General features: G+C 44.7%; 3 protein-coding genes and 1 long non-coding RNA gene across 8 annotated transcripts in view; 2 read left to right on the top strand and 2 right to left on the bottom strand.

Annotated features, from left to right (window-relative positions):
• The window catches only part of LOC139069967 (uncharacterized), a 474,557-nt gene that overhangs the window by 109,526 nt on the left and 346,074 nt on the right, over positions 1-18,957 (bottom strand). The window lies entirely within an intron of this gene.
• On the top strand, positions 1,019-2,094 carry LOC139069969 (uncharacterized; the record flags this gene model as incomplete). Its single annotated transcript, XM_070551451.1, has 1 exon — positions 1,019-2,094. A coding segment is annotated over exon 1 (834 nt), but the record flags the coding sequence as incomplete, so codon positions are not given.
• LOC139069975 (uncharacterized) lies at positions 10,797-12,628 on the top strand. Its single transcript, XR_011520639.1, has 3 exons — positions 10,797-11,278; positions 12,188-12,251; positions 12,338-12,628. It is a non-coding gene; the product is annotated as an uncharacterized lncRNA (long non-coding RNA).
• On the bottom strand, positions 12,778-17,913 carry LOC139069971 (spectrin alpha chain, non-erythrocytic 1-like). 5 transcript variants are annotated; one of them, XM_070551460.1, is made up of 10 exons: positions 17,165-17,913; positions 15,846-15,968; positions 15,558-15,775; positions 15,369-15,473; positions 15,180-15,284; positions 15,072-15,104; positions 13,911-14,999; positions 13,519-13,830; positions 13,212-13,424; positions 12,778-13,129 (listed from the first exon to the last, which is right to left on the bottom strand). In XM_070551460.1, the coding sequence occupies exons 2-4, from the start codon at positions 15,853-15,855 to the stop codon at positions 15,438-15,440; spliced, it is 264 nt and encodes an 87-aa protein (XP_070407561.1). In that variant the 5' UTR covers positions 15,856-15,968; positions 17,165-17,913; the 3' UTR covers positions 12,778-13,129; positions 13,212-13,424; positions 13,519-13,830; positions 13,911-14,999; positions 15,072-15,104; positions 15,180-15,284; positions 15,369-15,437. The 5 variants fall into 5 exon arrangements, with proteins under 5 accessions (XP_070407561.1, XP_070407557.1, XP_070407560.1 ...); XM_070551456.1 differs by lacking the exons at positions 15,558-15,775; positions 15,846-15,968; positions 17,165-17,913 and having other exon boundaries at positions 15,369-15,416; XM_070551459.1 differs by lacking the exons at positions 15,558-15,775; positions 15,846-15,968; positions 17,165-17,913 and having other exon boundaries at positions 13,911-13,979; positions 14,092-15,284; positions 15,369-15,433.

Genomic DNA, 18,957 nt, shown 5'->3' with positions numbered 1-18,957 from the left:
ATACATGTACAAAATACAATGTTCCTGTTACAAAACAAAAAATACAAGTATGAATTGAGAATTACAAGTTAGAAAACCAAAGTTACAAGTTATGAATCCAAAGTTACATGTGATGAAACATGTTCGAAGTTACAAAACTTGGTACAAGTTACGCTGAATATTGTCCCAATCCTAGCTCCATACACTGGGTAACGTCTCACAGACTCTACACTGGGTAACGTCTCACAGACTCTGTAACCTGTGTACAGTCGGTCGGTGTTGGTTTAAGAGACTGGGGTGCTTCTGGAGGTGAGGTGGTCCCCAGAACTTGTTCAACAGTCTCTTCCTGCAGAGATGTACAAGGGTGAAGCATGGTGTCACTACCACTCTGGGCTGGTGACATCTGAGAGCTTGTCGGAGGATCTACTGTGACCTGTTGAGATCCTGACTCCGGTCGTGTCAGCATCTGATTTACATGACGTTTCCACACACCTTGGGCTCCCACCTTCACCTTGTATGACACTGGCCCAGTCTTTTCCAGTACGACACCGTGTGTCCACTTGTCCTCTCCCTTCCCATAATCACGCACCAGAACAGGCTCTCCCACAATGAACCATCTGTCCCGAGAGTGTTGCTGTCGGCATTGTTGTTGAGCATCTTGTGACCGACGCACTGTTCCGGCCACACTGGGCTTCAGAAAATCCAGTCGAGAGCGCAGCTTGCGTCCAATGAACAACATGGCTGGCGTTTCTCTAGTTGTCGCATGGGGAGTGCTGCAATATGTCAAAAGAAACATGTCCAGGCATTGTTACACAGGTGCTGTGCCCCTGGAAGCTTTCAGTGCATGCTTGAATGTCTGTACAAAACACTCAGCCAACCCATTAGTGGCAGGATGGTACGGTGCGGAGCGAATGTGTTTGACTCCATAAGCTTTCAGGAACACCCTAAATTCAGAACTGCGGTCCGTTATCACTCGCCAGGATGTGGGGAAGGCCATGACAAGGGTGCATTGTTGCTGATTGGCTGCACCTGGCGGTAAGGCGTTTCCTGCTTCCTGTTTTCAGTGTTGCACTACGTGTAGCTGTTTGGTGTTTGGGGCTCGCTAAAACTGATTTAATTTCTCTGTACTAGTATATCTCTGAGTTATTGTATCACATAAGCATGCTAAAACACACATTTTCTGTTGTTCCACCTAGCTTTTAGGGAACCATTTGAGTTTTCACGCAGTTTATTTGGTGTTGAACAGTTTGCTTGTCCAGTTAGCTTAGCCTCAGCACGGCTATGGCTACTTCTGTCTCTGCTTCTCCGTCTCCTATCTCTTGCTCTCTGTGTCAGATGTTTAGTTACTCCTCTGCCTCCTTTAGCGATAATGGTACGTGTAATAAATGTAGCATTTTTGTGTCAGAATTGGAGTCCCGGCTCCGCGCTGTTGAAAAACCCATAAACAGCCGTAGTTACTTAGCTAGCGCACGGCTGACTAGCTCAGAACCACCCCGTAGCGACCCTCCAGCAGAACCCGAGCAGCCGGTACCTCAGGCCGGCTGGGTGACGGTATGCAGGAAGCATAGAACCCAGCCAGTGGGCCACCACCAACCCGTCCACGTTTCTAATAGATTTTCCCCGTTCAGTGACGCACCCACTGACAAACCGACTCTGATCATTGGCAGCTCCATAGTCAGAAACATGGCATTAGAGGCTCCAGCAACCATAGTCAAATGTTTACCTGGGGACAGAGCGGGCGTCATTAAATCTTATCTGAAACTGCTGGCTAAGGATAAGCGTAAATACAGTAAGATTGTAATTCACGCTGGCGGTAACGACACCTGGATACGCCAATCGGAGGTCACTAAAATTAATGTTGCTTCGGTGTGTAAGTTTGCCAAAACAATGTTGGACTCCATAATTTTCTCTGGCCCCCTGCCTGATCGGACCAGTGACGACATGTTTAGCCGCATGCTGTCCTTCAACCGCTGGCTGTCTAGGTGGTGTCCTGAAAACAACGTGGGCTACATTGATAATTGGAAAACTTTTTGGGGAAAACCTGGTCTGATGCGGAGAGACGACATCCATCCCTCTTTGGATGGTGCAGCTCTTCTTTCTAGGAACATGGCCAGTTTTATTAGTCCTCCATGACAACCCAGGGTCCAGACCAGGAAGCAGAGTCGTAGTTTAACCCACCCCTCTACAGCTTCTGTACTGTTACCCACCCACTACCCCATATAAACAGTGTCCTGCCCACGGCCAAAATCACACAGATTATCCCTTTGATGCATGAATTATTAAATCTTAAACCATGATTTTTTTTTACAATTTTTTTCATTTGTCTTTAGGTGTGAATGAAACAAATTTCAACAAATATTTTTTGTAGAATTTTATAATTTACAAATAATTTATTACGTGTCCACCTCAGTGGACAGCGTGCATTCTGAATATGAAATATGTTGGCTTGACTTACTGAAATCCACATGGAGGGGCTCAAATGCAATAAAGTCTTCAACAGCTGTGCTTAATAGCAAAAACAAACAACAATTTTGAGTACCTGTCCACTGTAGTGACCATTATGCATCAAAGGGTTAAATATCAGGCTTAATAAAGCAAATCATGGAAATCTCATAAATATTAGAACAAACTCAACTGAGCAGATAACTAGAAAAATTAAATGTGGGTTGTTGAACATTAGATCCATTTTTTCTAAGAATTTGTTAGTTAATGACTTGATTTGTGATAATCAGATCTCTTTGCTCTCTCTCACAGAATCCTGGCTGCAGCAAGAGGACTATGTTAGCTTAAACGAGTCGACTACTTCAAATTATTTAAATCATCATATTGCTCGAAGTACAGGGCGAGGAGGAGGAGTAGCAACCATTTTTCATTCGGACTTATTAATCAGTCCCTTACCGATTAATAGTTACAGTTCGTTTGAACATCTTCTTCTTAGTTTTCCTAATCCAGATTGCAAAACTGTAAAATCACTCTTGTTTGTAGTTTTATATCGTCCACCAGGCCCTTACTCTGAGTTTTTGGATCAGATCTCTGATTTTTTATCTGATTTGGTGCTAAATACTGATAAGGTCATTGTAGTCGGGGATTTTAATATTTATGTGGACGTTGAAAATGATAGCCTCAATGTAGCCTTTAGTAATATCTTAGACTCAATTGGTTTTACTCAAAGATTACATAGCTCCACCCACTCCTGCCATCATACATTGGACCTTGTGCTGACTTATGGCATAAAATATGAGGAAATAACGATCTTTCCACATAATCCAGTCCTCTCGGACCACTTTCTGATAACCTTTGAGTTTTTTTGTAACTGAGTTCTCGAGACATGAAAGTAAATTTCACTATAGTCGGTCTCTATCTGACAAAGCAGTTGCATGTTTTAAGTCAACTGTTCCATCTTTACTGTCCTCAGCATCTCAGAGGCATGTAGCAGAGGGCAATATTTTCAGGTCTAGCCCCTCATAAATTGATGCCTTAGTTCATCATGTTAATTCCTCTTTACGTGTGGCCAGTGGCGGCTGGTGAAAAATATTTTTGGTGGGGCTGTGCTATTTTTTTTTTTAAACAAACTTGTGCTTTCTGAGCTTTGTGCACAACTTCACTATTTCCTGAATTAAACACAGCTCTTTTATTTCCTGTCTTACATCATTGGACAAACTGATTAATCCAGGTGTGTCTGACTATTGGCACGCTGCCTTGCAGACCAAGGTTGAAAAATACTGCATTAAATTGCACATAAAATAACATGGCCATAAATGGTAAATAGGCAATGCAAGAGGCAAGTAACAAAAACATTTTGTTTAATTTCAACATTTGAGTGAACACCAAAAATTACGAGCAGGTCACTGTTACAGTAATGGTAGTAAACACCACTTAGACAAAATGCCAGAAATTTACACTGTTAAATATTTCTGGAGTGTTGTGCCAAGGTCAAATTTATACAAAGATCAAGTGGATGCATGTGTGTGTGTGTGATACCTCATTTGTACAGAAATTTTGCCCTTCTGTCCTTCTGAGTGGCAAAGCTCTCGATTAGCTTTTTATTGAAGTCAGGAATGTTTGTGACAAGCTTTTTTTTCCATGGAGAGCATGGCAAGAGCATTCAGCCCATCCTGTGTCATGGTGTTCCTCAAGGAAAGTCTTAATCCTCTTTAAAGTAGAAAAGCACCTTTCTGATTCGGCTGTGGTCATGGGTGTGGTGACAAGAATCTTCTTTTGCATGGCTCAGGATGGTGTGAAAAACCTGTCATATGATAAATAAAAAACAACAGATAAGTACAAAGGAAACAATTTCATAGGAAATAATGTCATCATTATCCTCTTACAAATGTCATATTTCCCAGTTTTTGGGACAATAAAACATTTCTGATTCTCAATCAGATGTTTTTACCTCAAATGTAAAAACATCTGATTCTCAATCAGATGTTTTTACATTTGAGGTAAAAACATCTAATTGAGAATCAGAAATGTTTAATTGTCCCAAAAGCTGGGAAATTTGTTTGCTGCAGCAGAAGTGTAACAAGTAAAATGGAATCAGATTGATGTATGTACAAATTTACATGAAATACACATTTATGTGATTAAATATGTATAATAAGTATGTGTGTTGAAATTAGTTTTTACAGTTATTGCACATTAAACATGTTATTAAACAAATGTCCCGGTTTGTGGGACAACCAAGGATTTCTGATTCTGATTATCTTGTTCACAGAAATGTAATGTACAGCTTACCTCTGCACCCAGCTGCTGTTGTTCCCTGCATGGCAACGTTAGCTCTGCTGCCTAGCATGGCTAGCTTCACCGTGTTGTTGTCCATGTGTGCCCGGGATGACTCGTGTTTCTTCACCTTCTCAGAAAAATGTTTCATGTCTGTAACTCCTGACTCATCCATGCCTTATCTGTCCCAGCCGTTTTGAATAACAAACACAGAAAGCAAAATAACGCATTAGCGTGATTGCATCCAGCTAGCCAAGCCTTCCTGGTGTACCAATTTTGGGAGAAGCCTAGTGTGTACAGTTTACCTCTCTCCTTCTCCTGCTGGCTTATCTTTACGTCGGGCTGATCTGGTCCAAGCTCTTTGACATTAAGTTTTTCCACCATAGTTCTCCTCTCGAACGGATGCTGGAGAAGAGACCGAACTGAATTCAGTGGCTGCTGAGATCCGGTATCCATGCTGGTTGTAGTCACCGGCGGCGTCCATGTTACATATGCGTCACGACCAAAAACGACTCTGCCGAGTTCTACCGAACACCAACGAGTCCTTTGGCGGTAGCTCCATCGCCCATCATGCTTCTGAAACGTTCTGAAACAACGTCGACGCTGATTGGATACATTCCCATTCCTACCGTTTGATATTCTTGTCAGCAATTGGACAGCTGGTCTCGTCCTGTTTGGGCGATTGAAAAACAGCACACACAGCCTCCACCGCTCGGCAGAGACCGGCAGAGATCGGCAGAGACCGGCAGAGACCAATATATATATATATATATATATATATATATATATATATATATATATATGATTTATTTTTGTTACAAAACACACAATTAACTTAGAATATGTGATTATTGTTAATTTTATTTATTTATTTTTTTAATAAAAATTAAAAACACGGAACAACTGGGAGGGCGGCGCCCTATCGCCCTCTACTGGCCAGCTGCCACTGCGTGTGGCATTAGATGATGTTGCCCTTTTAAAAAAGAAGGTAATTAGGGACAGGAAGCTGGCTCCCTGGTTCAATTCTCATTTATGAGCCTTAAAACAAAACTCTAGGAAATTGGAGAGAACATGGCACTCTACGCACCATGAGGAGGCCTACCTATCCTGGAAAAATAGTCTTGTGCTTTATAAAAAATAAGCTTCGACAAACTAGAACTGCTTATTTCTCAGCACTAATTGAGGAGAATATGCATAATCCTAAATTTCTTTTCAGTACAGTTGCTAAACTTACACAGAATCATAGCTCTGAGCCATCTATTCCCTTAGCCCTCAGCATCAATGACTTCATGGGATTTTTTCACAAGTAGAATTAATTATATTAGAAACAAAATCTTTAGCATCCTCCCTAATGCGATTTCTTCTTCCTCAGTAAGTGAGGCAGCATCAGAGGTGACTGTAGAACCTCATCTGTGCTTGAACCGTTTTGATCCAGTTGAGCTTTCAGAGTTATCAAAAATATTAGCTTCATCTAAACCTTCAACTTGCATTTTGGATCCAATCCCAACCAAATTATTTAAAGAAGCATTTCCTTTGGTTTCTGCCCCCATTCTAAATATAATCAATCTATCCTTAGTAAATGGGTATGTACCACACGATTTTAAGGTTGCTGTAATCAAACCTTCACTTAAGAAGCCTTCTCTGGATCCAGATGACCCAATGAATTATAGACCAATATCAAACCTTTCATTTTTATCCAAAGTCCTGGAGAAAATAGTGGCCATCCAAGTATGTGAGCATTTAAACACTAATGCTCTGTTTGAGGAATTTCAGTCTGGTTTTAGAGAGTATCACAGCACTGAAACTGCATTAGTGAGAGTTACAAATGATATTCTCATGGCCTCAGATAAGAATCGTGTGTCTGTTCTAGTCTTGTTAGATCTCAGTGCTGCTTTTGACACAGTAGATCACAATGTTCTTTTAGAAAGACTTGAACATGTTGTAGGGATCAAAGGAACAGCGTTAGGCTGGTTTAAATCCTACCTGTCTGACAGATTTCATTTTGTAAATGTACATGACAAATCGTCTTCATACTCCAGGGTTACTTGTGGAGTACCACAGGGTTCAGTGCTTGGACCAAATCTTTTTACTATATATATGCTCCCAATTGGTAAAATCATTAGACAGCATGGGATAAACTTCCACTGTTATGCTGACGATACTGTTATATTTATCCATTTACCCTGATGAATCTAATCGGTTGGGTAGATTACAGGCTTGTCTTGAGGACATAAAAAATTGGATGACTCTAAACTTTTTGCTTTTAAATCAAGACAAGACGGAAGTTCTCATCTTTGGATGAGAAATCCAGAAAAGGAAATTGCTTAGTCAATCACCTGACCTGAATGGCATTACATTAATCTCCGAGAACAAAGTAAGGAACCTTGGTGTTATCTTTGACCAGGACACGTCATTCAAATCCCAGGTTAAACAGGTTTGTAGGATTTCCTTTTTCCACCTTTGGAATATTGCTAAGATTAGAAGCATACTTTCCAGGAGTGACGCTGAAAAATTAGTTCATGCATTTATTACATCAAGACTGGATTACTGTTATTCATTACTCTCAGGTTGTCCACAGAATGTAGTTAAAAGTCTTCAGCTTGTCAAAAATGCTGCAGCTAGAGTTCTGATGAGAATTAAAAAGAGAGATCATATCTCTCCTGTCTTAGCTTCCCTACATTGGCTACCTGATAAATTCAGAATAGATTTTAAGATCCTTCTTCTCACATATAAAGCTCTTAATAATCAAGCTCCATCATACATCAGTGATCTGATTGTTCCATATGTTCCTAACCGAGCACTTCGCTCTCAGACTGCAGGTCTACTGGTGGTTCCTAGAATATCTAAAATTAGGATGGGAGGCAGATCTTTTAGTTATCAGGCTCCTCTCCTGTGGAACCAGCTCCCAGCCTTAGTCCGTGAGGCAGACACTTTGTCTACTTTTAGGAATAGGCTTAAAACATTTTTATTTGATAGGGCCTATGGTTAAAATCTGATGTTAGCCTAAATCTGGACAAGTGGGGGAGTAGAGGGAGGTGGAGTGTACAGTCGGTAAAGACGGCTCTCCCTTGCCCTGACTCCAACATGCCTCCATCTAAATAGGAAAGATTATCCAGAGTTATCTCTGTAGTTATGCTGCTATAGGCTTAGACTGCTGGAGGATACACTGATCACTTTTCACACTCTACTGCTTTCTTCTGCTCTTTAACTGTATTGTTTTCTGCAATTTCAGCTGTTAACTTTATTTTCTCTCTAAGTGTTTTTCTCCCCAGAAGAAGCTACAATGATGTCCTGCTGAGCTGTGGTGGCCTCATGGAGGGGGCCATCGTCTAGCACACTGCTGCTAACCACTAAAACATTCTCCCTCTCCTGGTAATAACTTTTTGCCTTCCTTGACATTGGATGTGCTACTGCTAGTTTATCCGTTTAATTATAGATCCACTAGGATAAATACAATAAAGTTTATCTTTCACCAAATAGGATATTTACTAAGACATCACAATATAACTATAGACACATTACTTGTCTTTGTGTGAGTGTGTGTGTGCGTGCGTGCGTGCGTGTGTGTGTGTGCCTGCTCTGTTTTCTCGATCCCTAGTGAGCCGTGGAGGATGGCTGCTTATACTGAGCCAGGATTCTCTGGAGGTTTCTTCCTGTTAAAAGGGAGTTTTCCTTTCCACTGTCGCTTTATGCTTGCTTAGTATGAGGATTGCTGTAAAGTCACTGACACTAGTCAGTGACTTGATGCAATTTGCTGGGTTCCTTATATAGGAAACATTATTTCTGACTGGCTTAATGAACTGACCTGAATTGGAATGTTTATTATGTGAAGTACCTTGAGACGACTCTTGTCGTGATTTGGCGCTATATAAATAAACTTGAAACTTGATGACAACTAGGAGACCCCGCAGCACTTGTATGGTTTTACCAGTTGTGTCGCTGTCCATAATATGCACCTCAGGCCACTTTGAATGTGCATCTACCACCACCAGGCACATGTGACCTTCAAATGGACCCGCAAAATCCACATGGATCCGTTCCCACGGATATGAAGGCCACAACCATGGGTGCAGGGGTGCTAACCCAGGCTCTTTTTGCACACGCTGACAAGAGTGGCAAGCTTTTGCTTGAAGCTCAATCTGAGAATCAATCCCAGGCCATCAGACATAGCTGCAAGCTAAGCTCTTCATCCTCACCACCCCTGGATGTGCAGTGTGGAGCTCTTGCAGGACACGAGTGCAGCTTAGGTGGCACAATCACCCTCACGCCCCACATGAGGCATCCCTGCTGTATTGTGAGTTCATGTCTGCACATCAGATAAGGTGACAGCTCTTGATCTGCATCCTTTACTGCTGGAAAACGTCCAGTTGTTACCATTACCAGGACACGTGACAATGTGACATCAGGCAAGGTGTCACGTCTGATCTCGGCAACACTGACTGGTAAGGTGCCCAGTTGAAATGCATAGAATAGCTCGACTGCTCCCTGTTTCTTTTTCTGTGCCAGGGACAGAGGCAAACGTGACAGTCCGTCCGCATTGGCGTGATATGCCGCCTTCCGATACTGCAAGGTGTAATTATGTGCTGACAGAAGGAGCGCCCAACGCTGCATTCGTGCAGCTGCCATTGATGGTGTACATTTTACTGGACTCAGAATGGAGGTCAGTGGGCGATGGTCAGTGATTAAGGTGAACTTGTTACCATGGAGATACTGGTGAAACTTGCGCACTCCAAATACAATTGCCAACGCCTCCCTCTCGATCTGAGCATAGTTTAGCTCTGCTTTACTGAGGGTTCGTGAAGCATAAGCAATTGGCCGCTCCTTTTTTGTTTTGTTTTTTAAGGGAAAAAGGTGTTTTATGCAACTTCATGATGCACTTCTGCAATACTAACAGAGTCTGTGTAAATAATCATGTAATAACCACATTTGAGTGATAAGTCTGTTAGTAGTACTGCAGTGTACAGGCACAATCTCAAAATGACCTGAATGATGATGTAAAAAAAAACTCAAACTCAAAAAAACGTGCATCAGCCATCCATGAATTGGATCTGTCTCTCACACTCACACACACACACACACACACACACACACACACACACACACACACACACACACACACACACACACTACAGCATTCTCTGGGTCTCTTAACGCAAATAAAGGAGTAAACACTGATTAACAAACAATGGTATAAAAACCAAGCCGAACATCGGGAAAGATAATTATACAAAGCAAACACTTTCACTGCAACTCCACGTGGAAGTGATGGAGGAGACTGAAGAGCTACAGAAAGGCGTCGTCTCCAGGTTTCTGCACCGAGTCGAGACTGTTGCTACATTACAGATCGCAGAGGCAGATGCTGCCAGTAAACGATTATAAAACCATCTTAAAAATAAGTCACGGGATAGAAATCCATCTGAAATGCTAAACGAGCCAGCTATTTCGAACGCTCATCTCCTCTTAAGTGCATTTGCTGATGTCTGTGATCATGCGGTCCCACTCGTCGCCCTCCGAGTCATCCCGACCCTCGTCGGACGCCGTGGCGTCGCCGCTCCCTTCCGCCGCTCCATTGCCGTTGGAATCCGACGCCGGGCTGGCCATGCGTTTGCACCGGCCGAAGCTGTCCATGATGATGCCCCGGCTGTCCTTCACCCCAATCGTCTCGAGGAAGTTTTCAAAGTGCTGGCTGTCCTTCTCGGGTTTTAAGGGATGCAGACCCAGTAGGAGGAACTTCCTGCTGTCCCCGTAGAGAACTCTCAGATTGATGCAGAACTCATTAAAGGATGAACCGTTTCTGTACTCGTGGAGCAGAGCAGCAAACTACTGGATCTCCTGGGAAGACAGCTTCATCCGCGACTGGTCAGAAAACACACAAACAGATTCAAATGTAAATAGTCTTCACTTTTTTTTAACCGTGTCCTGTCTGGCTGTGAAGCAAACAGAATTGATGTCTGAATGCTGGTAACAAGCCTTACAGATTTACTCTCAGGTGGAGCATCAAAGCATCTGCTTTTAATGTCACGCCTGATACTTAAAACTCTATTGTTATTGTTTTTGAATGCTTTGTAATTCCGACCAGACACGGAGACAGAGGTGAAAGAGAAAGGAAAAGACAAAAGGTGGGGAGAGAGGGGGGAATGGTGTGTGTGTGTGTGGGGGGGGTTCCACTTGAGACCATAGACTGTACATATACTGGACAAACGGATTCCATTGGCTTCAATAACACGTTTGTTGTCTATAATGGGAGGTGGCCACCACCGCCATTTTGACCGTGTCACAGGTTCCGTCCAGCCCAGACAATTCCATAAAAGGGAAGAGAGGAGGCGCTGAGGGTGTGGCTGTAAGGCTGGGCTCGAGTGACGACACCCAGGCGAACTAGCTACGAGCTAACCTGAAGCTAACCCTGGCTAACCCAAAGCTAAAGCGGAGGTGGGAGCCGAGCTAACGGATGTAGCCACCTAGCTTCAACCCACCCAGAGCTAACTGGAACACCCATCGACCTGAACCTTACACGGAGTTTAGGTGGAGGTTTTCTGCGCCTGTTCGTGAGAAGTACCTGTATTAAAAAAGTTTTAAATCGGTAAGTTTATAATTTATTTCCGTAATGAAAACATTTTGCTTTGAGCAAGTTTTCAGTACAGTTTTTTTCGGCGCTATCACTCCTGAGTCGCACCAGCCATTAAATGTATCATGAATAAGAGAAAATATATTTAAGTCGTATTTTGGGGGGACATTTTATTATCTTTCTTACAAAATCTGAGACCAAGCGTTTCACATTGCAACACAAGCACCGGTAACCATAACAGAATGAACAACAGCCAGCAGAGGAGAGGATGGCGGTGTTTCAAACCCTCCCGGCCGGCGAGGACAGCTCATTCCTGGGCTGGAGCCGGCCCTCAGCACCCCGCCACAGGCTCTAACAGATGCTGGCGGTGTTTGAAACCCTCCCAGCGGGACAGGGGAACTCATTCTTGTGTGGGTCGGAGTCGGCCCGCAGCAGCGCGGTGTAGCCTACATATTTTGTTATATAAGTCGCTCCGGAGTATAAGTAGCAGGACCTGCCAGAAAATGTAAAAAAGTGCGAGTTATAGTCCGGAAAATATTGCAGTTATTAGTATTCGAGCTAAATTAGCAGCGTAAATACATTTCATATATTTCCAAAATGTTATACTTGTTTGTATCTTGTACAGCCAACTAGTCTTTATTCTGGACTCAGTACAATTTACCAAAAGTAAAGAGACATTCTACAGATGAAGTAAGCACAAGATAACTTACTGGAAGACACGGAATTATCATCAGAACCAGAACAAGAGAGCCTGATAACAGTCGTGAAAATAACAGTTAAAAAGTATGTATGTATAATAGAAATAAAAATATATTAGAATTAGTGTAACTCACTGTGATCCAAACAATAAATCAGCCATAGCTGATTAGTAAATATGACATGAGGTCTGGGAGTTTTTAATTTTCATTTTTATTTTTTTGTTAGATCTGTTTAAATGTCACCATGGCAGCCTGTGTGTCTCCAACATCAGCTACACAAAGCAGCAAGTGTAAGTTTCACATACCTGTCTCACCACTTCATGTATGGTTTTGTACTTTAAACAATTATGACAAACCTGTTATTTTTTCTCCATAGCCATTTGGATCATTGGAGACAGCTGAGTGAGGCGTGGTGCCCAGAGAGCTGCAGAGACAACCTTGGCCTCCCTGACGTCTGTGTCTCCTGGTTCGGTTGGGGCGGACCATCGACATACATACATGTGCCGACACTTTGCGCCCTGTTTTATAAACTGTAGTGTTGAAAATAAATGTTTTTGCTCAATTACTGGAATTTCTTTGGTTAAGACAAAAGTGAGGAATAATCATTTACAAGTTATTTGTACAACAGGCCCATTTTAAATCCCAACAGTTTCTTAGCAGACAATAGAAATGTGTTCTTTACTAACTTTACTTGGTTTAAAACTCTTACTAAAATAGTGCCGTATTGCAAAACCCAATCATACTTGTTATGTATACATTAGCTTTGTAGATATTTTTTACAGATATATATTTGTGTGCAACAAATCCAAACTTAAATAGTTTGTCATTCTTTATTGAAAAACAACAAAATACAGTTATACAGAAGTGTGGGAAAATGATAATGTGAAAGTATTGCTATTTAAATGTAATCCTATTTATCTTTAAAAAGAAAAACTCTAAAAACGTCCTGTACAGCATCATGACAGAAGAATGGTGGTCTGTCTGTCAGAATGTGCTGAACAGATTTGCTCTTTGAGGAGGAGTGTCATGTTTGGAGGAAGGTACTTAACCCAAGACATGCAGAATACAACACTGACCAAAAACTGATGGAAAAAATGATTTATTTATAAGGAGGAACTTAAGGTGCACAGATAAGTCTGTGGTTGGAACTGCAACAACAGCTCAGCGTCTGGAGGAGGGAGAACACAGGTGAGCTTAGGTTCTGGTTTCAAAATCCATTGTAGGCAGGCAGAGGTGTTCAGCAGACTTACTGTGGTGGGTGTATGGGTTGGCTGGAGGAGGGAGAGGTAGAGAGCCGGGGGAAGCGCAGGAGAGGGAGCAGAGGTGGAGAGAAGCGGGGCGTCCTGGTGGATGGGGCAACGGGTGAGATGAGAGGTGGGTTATGGAGGGTGGTGATAAGGTCCGTGTGTTGAATATCCAAATCCTGGAGTAGAGGTCAGTATCCAATGAGGTCGACAGGAATCCTGAAGAATGGTAAATCCAATATAAGAGCAAAAACACTACGAAATAACATTAATCCTAGGAACACTAGAGGTAACACGAGTGGCTGGTTACTACCAAAACTGAGGCAATCTTCTGGCGTCAAATTTTGTCCTCCATCCACCTTAAATAGGAAAGCACCCCGCTGATCGCTGATCAGGAACGTCTGGGGTGGAGTCACCAGAACCATGAAGAACGTGTCTCCAGAGACAACTCGGGTCCTGGTACCGATCAGGAAAGCGGACCTTATCACCCAGAGCTGCCAGGTCACGCTCAAAGCCTTCATGTTCACGCTGCAGAGCCTGAACGCTGGCCAGGTCGTGGCCGTAGTTGTCTGTGTTCAGGGCCTGGTTCTTCTCCTCGATCCACTCTTTGGTCTCATCAGCGTCTCTGAGAAGACATCAGAACTCCGTCTGAGTGTGGGTCCAAACTCTACTGACCCGTAAGTGGCGCATAAGTGTGCGGGGTACCTGTGGAAGCGCTACACCTCATGGGCGCTGCCCAGCATGTTGCAGCGAGCGCCAGCGGTTGTTCAGCTCCTGGAGAGAAACCAAACCCAGTGAGATGAAGGTGGACGCCAGCGGGCTGGACGCCGGACGAGGAAACCTGGAGACGGATCGCTCAGACAGGAAGGGAAGAGCTTCCTCTTACCTTGATGGAATTAAAGTTAGCCGTCGTCTGAACGCCCAACCGTACGGTCTGAGGTCAAAGGTCACAGGAAACACACACCAGTCAGCAGTCATACAGATGCATAAAGAGAACTGTAGCCATGGCAACCAGCTGACATGTCCCCACTTTCACCAGCACCTGGTGCCTGCCGGGTCACCTGAATTCCTGTGTGATTTCAGCACGGTCGGCCGTGACTGCGGCCATCAGAGGTGACCTCTGATCAGCTGAATGAACTCACCTTCTAGGGTGACGCCGTGTTACCCCGGGTTTCCACGGGAGCCGTCAGCAGCACGTTACTGCAGCAGCACGTCTTGCTCGCGTAAGCTGCTGCTTGGCCCTTCCCACGAGACGCGAAGCAGCAGGGGAGCAGCTGTCAACGACCGAGCACGAAGTCACTCGAGTGACTTCGTCAGTAAACACAACAACAAGCAGGACAAAACTACAACATGGTTTGTGTTTTATGTTCTGTCCGTTTTATAATCGCCAATACGGACCTGAAAAACAAAGGAGACCGCTAGCTAGGTGATAACTTCTCACGGGGACGCACAGTTAGTAACCTTTTTTAAAAGTAAAGCAACCGGAAGGCAGTACGTTCTTTATTCTGAAAATCTCGGTAGCTTCTCTCAATTTCCGCGTCCGATTTCCTGTCTTTCCTTCCCCAAAAATGTCGAACTTAACCCGTTTCAGAGGCGTCGCGCGTAGAAAATAGAACCGGCGCGTAAAGGCCGCGACATGCTGCTCCTGAGACGTGGCCGACTCGCGCTGCTGACGGCTCCGGTGGAAAAGGTTCTGTTGACCACAGCGGTTCCTATCAGCAGCTATGACGTGCTGCTGCAGTAACGTGCTGCTGACGACTCCTGTGGAAAGCCGGGGTTAGAGACGGCTTCATCCTGTAAACAAACAAATGAGTGGTAACAAAAACACCACGTCTGGTTCTGGTGGAGGCGGAGGACAACATGCACCTTTCCAGGAGCAGAACCCAGATGTTCTTGTTGCTACAAACAGAGACGAGCAGAGTTAACAAACCAGGAAGTGAGAGGGACCAGCTGCTGCAGACAGGTGACGCTCACCTGAGCCTGAACCATAGGAGCCTCCTCAGCCATCAGACCTTCTGACTCCAGTTCAGATGCCACCTTGTTGATGTCCCTCAGGCGGGACTCGTTGGCCTTCAGGTCCTGCAGGACAAAAGCACCTGCTGATTATCACCTGAGCTGATCTGACAGCTGCTGCTGGAAGACGGAGAGGAGGAAAAGTCCGACCTTCTGGAAGTCGTCAAACTTCTTCTGCAAGACCTCGACCTGCTCCAGGTCCGACCCGTCTCTCCATCCTCATTCAGCTAAAGACGCGAGTTCAAGTAAAACAACCTAAAGTCACACAAACACAAAGCAGGTGTGGAGATGTTCGCTCTGAGCTGGAGGTCGTTCCTCGGCTGTGAAGGGCATACGAACCTTGTTGGTGCTGTTGAGCAGCGTGAGGATGTCGCCCTTCTTCATGGTGACCTCTCCAGGACTCTTCTCCTGGTAGTCGTACAGAGCCAGAACCAGCTCCTTCCCGGTCTCATCGTCAGTTGGAGCCACTTGTTGCTGTTGGGTTAACAGGTCTGGTGTTAGAACGTGGTGGATAAGAATGTTCTGACGGGCCGAGGGTTCTGAACCAGCGAAGTGACCTGGACCCAAACAAAGTGAGCCAGAACCTGCAGACACCTCAGAAACATGTCAGGACCAGACCTGCTCTACCTTCCTCCATTATGGTCTCTCCTTTCTGGGTGACAGCCTTGATGCGAGGTTCATGACCTGTGATCTCAGCCTGCAGAGCCTCGTGCTTCTTCAGCAGGTTCTGGACACCAATCAGGTCCTTCCCTGAGGACACATGTTAGAGTTCAGCATTATGCAGTAGACAGACCAGTTTAACCCAGGGGTTTCTTTCTTCTACAATCTGCTCTTTAACTGTATTATTTCCTGCTATTTCAGCTGTTAACTTTATTTTTTCTGTAAGTGTTTTTCTCCCCAGAAGAAGCTACAATGATGTTCTGCTGAGCTGTGGTGGCCTCATGGAGGGGGTCATCGTCTAGCACACTGCTGCTAACCACTTAATCATTCTCCCTCTCCTGATAATAACATTTTACTTTCTTTGATGTTGGATGTGCTACTACTAGTTTACCCGTTTAATTATAGATTCACTAGGATAAATACAATAAAGTTTATCTCTCGCCAAATAGAATATTTACTAAGAAATCACAATGTAACGTGTGTGTGTGTGTGTGTAAAAGCCATGCGTAGTGTTTATTTATAAAGCATATGTTGTTGGATTTTATCCAGAATCAAGACTTTGAAAATATATAGTTTAATTACAGTTTGATTTATTTGACATCTGTATAATGTTTATTATTTTGTTTTTTCCCCCTAAATACCTAACGTTTTAGTTAACATGAATATTAGTCATTCATCACAATACATGAAGTTACACATTTTAAATTTTAATAGGGGAAGACTGCAGGAGGGAGCAGTAAAATACAGGGGGTCCCCTGCAAAAACTAAATTTACGAGTCTGATGAAACTTGCTGGTATTCCCGCTGCTTCTTCGGTAAACAGCTCCAACAAAAACAAAGAAACTTGGGATCTTGTCGGCGTGGCAGTGGGATTTAAGGGAAACGCTGTATGCCCTATAGACTTCTCAACGAGCTGCAGTATTTCTCCGGTCAGATCTGTCTCCGAGTTCCACGAGCGGTCAGCCCGCAGCAGCGAGGCGCCGCATCGATCAGCCTGCCCGGCCTGACCGCTGGGGATTACCGGATGAAAGAATAGAGCACAGAAGTGTCCCCCCAAGCGGCGCGCCCCGTCATATTTCAACCCATTTTTATCTTAAATGCACTGGGTTTTACCCTATTACCCATTTAAATATGCCCTATTAATTATTTTACCGTATTTTACATTTAAATTTCATGGTTAAACAGTACATGCTACATGTTAAACTGATAGTTAGCTAGCTACTTCGGTAAACTCAGCTAGTTTAAAGGCAGCAGTGACATAAAATACAAATATAGATTTTAACTTACCGAAAAAAATGAAGTGGAGACTCCTTGGACGCTCTATTAGTGCAATTAATACCACAGCAAGTCATTTTGTCCAACAATTGCACCAATATTATCCAAAACAGAATTCACAAGCACAGAGACTCAAAATCCCGACACAGTTTCCAGGAGAGACCGAGGCTGTACTGAGGCCTTTCCACGGAGCTAGCTCTGTGGTCACGTGGGTCTGAGGCGGCGGTCACGTGTGTCGGATGCTCATTAATTATACAGAATTTTAGGCTTTCAATACACTTAAACAGAAGAGTGAGAAAAAAATTCACCCCCCTCAGAGTTGTCATGAGTATAAACTAGATAATTTAGACAAAAAACCATTTTTTGAACCAGGCTGTAAACATGTTTATTTCTGCTGTGAAAATGGCATTTTTAACATGGGAGTCAATGAGGATTTGCTCGCTTCTGGTACCAGCCCCCAGCGGATGAGGGTGGAACTGCAATTTTTCTTACTTCCGGGTTGGGACCATTTTCTGAGCGGCATTGTGGGGGCTTGCTTGAGACAAGTGTTGAACATGCCCAAGCCCATACTTTTGAGAGCACCATGTGAGCACCTGTGTGTGTGTACACGCACTTGTTTATGTAAGGTTTCTCTATAGGAGCGTCCAATAGAGAGTGTGAGGGACCACAGATCCGCCCCCAAAGATGTGTAGGAGACGGGGGGAGCTCCAAGTCCCAGAGATCCAGGCGCTGCCCCAGAACACAGGAACCCCAAGGAGACTGCAACCAGAAAGGCCCCCGCCCCCCTCGAGAGGCACAGAGGGTCACCCCGGGGGGCCACAACCAGCAGCCGGCAGAGTCCCGGGAGATATCAGCGGCAAGCCCTCAGGCCCGCCCGCAACCTCCCACCCCCTAGCCGGCCGAGCCCGGGACCCAGCGACCCGGGACCCAGGGGCAACCACCCCCCGCCGGGGACCCAGCAGAGCCCAGGGACCCAGACCCCACCAGGCAGCCACCGGGATTGATCAAGCAGACGCCAAAAATCTTAAACCCCCTGACCCGGGAGCCACGAACACTCAGGCAGACCAAGGCACCACACCCCACACCAGGTGTGGCAGGGGGAGGGGAGACGAAGATCTATATCATCAAAAGAAGTCCCAGGAGAGGGGAGGAGTCAAAGGCCCCACCTCACATATACAGTCATTCACAAACACAGTCACACACTCCCTCCCTCATGCTCACACATGCACATACAACCAAAGACTTACAAAAATGCACGCCAGACACCCACTCATGCACCCCATACACACCCTATTCACTCTGGTCCCGGTACTGCTGCACATTGGGTACAACCATCACCGGTTACCAGAGTTTGACCCTTTCTGCTGGGGTGCTGATGAGCAGGCTCCCCCGCTCAACGCCGAGCACAGCAACCCACCACCCCAGACCCCAACCAGACGGCCAGATCTCCCTCCTAGCCTCCAGCCCCAGGAAGCCTAGCGACAACAGAGGTGGCTAAGACCCCTAGTCTCCATCCGCCTGCTCCAATATAGTGTTGTGTGATCATGAGGTGTATTCCATGGCTGTGGTGAGTGGGCAGTGCGGGCATCATCCAGCATATGCCAGCTGGTGCCACCGCACCACCCCACTTACACCCTCAGCCATCAGTGTCTAAGTGCGGTTTAAAATTGGAAGTGGGCACCGGCACTCGGGAGGAGGCGATAGTCAGAACACAGCTCCACCAACATGTTATATTTCAACCCATTTTCTAAAGTGCAGCATTATGCTAAATGCACTGGGTTTTACCCTATTACGTTTAAATTTCA

The sequence above is a fragment of the Nothobranchius furzeri genome, chromosome 5 (assembly GCF_043380555.1).
Source record: "Nothobranchius furzeri strain GRZ-AD chromosome 5, NfurGRZ-RIMD1, whole genome shotgun sequence".
NCBI classification, from domain to species: domain Eukaryota; kingdom Metazoa; phylum Chordata; class Actinopteri; order Cyprinodontiformes; family Nothobranchiidae; genus Nothobranchius; species Nothobranchius furzeri.
This window is presented reverse-complemented; position numbering and strand designations above follow the sequence as displayed.

What these genes read in the sequence shown, in the direction of transcription:
- LOC139069971 (XM_070551459.1), bottom strand. Translation starts at nt 13,726, where the DNA reads ATGAAGGCTTTGAGCGTGACCTGGCAGCTCTGGGTGATAAGGTCCGCT. An exon ending in AGAAGATTGCCTCAGTTTTG is followed by an intron (nt 13,425 to 13,518) that starts GTAGTAACCAGC and finishes ACCATTCTTCAG; the next exon opens with GATTCCTGTCGACCTCATTG. An exon ending in CAACCCATACACCCACCACA is followed by an intron (nt 13,130 to 13,211) that starts GTAAGTCTGCTG and finishes TCCCTCCTCCAG; the next exon opens with ACGCTGAGCTGTTGTTGCAG.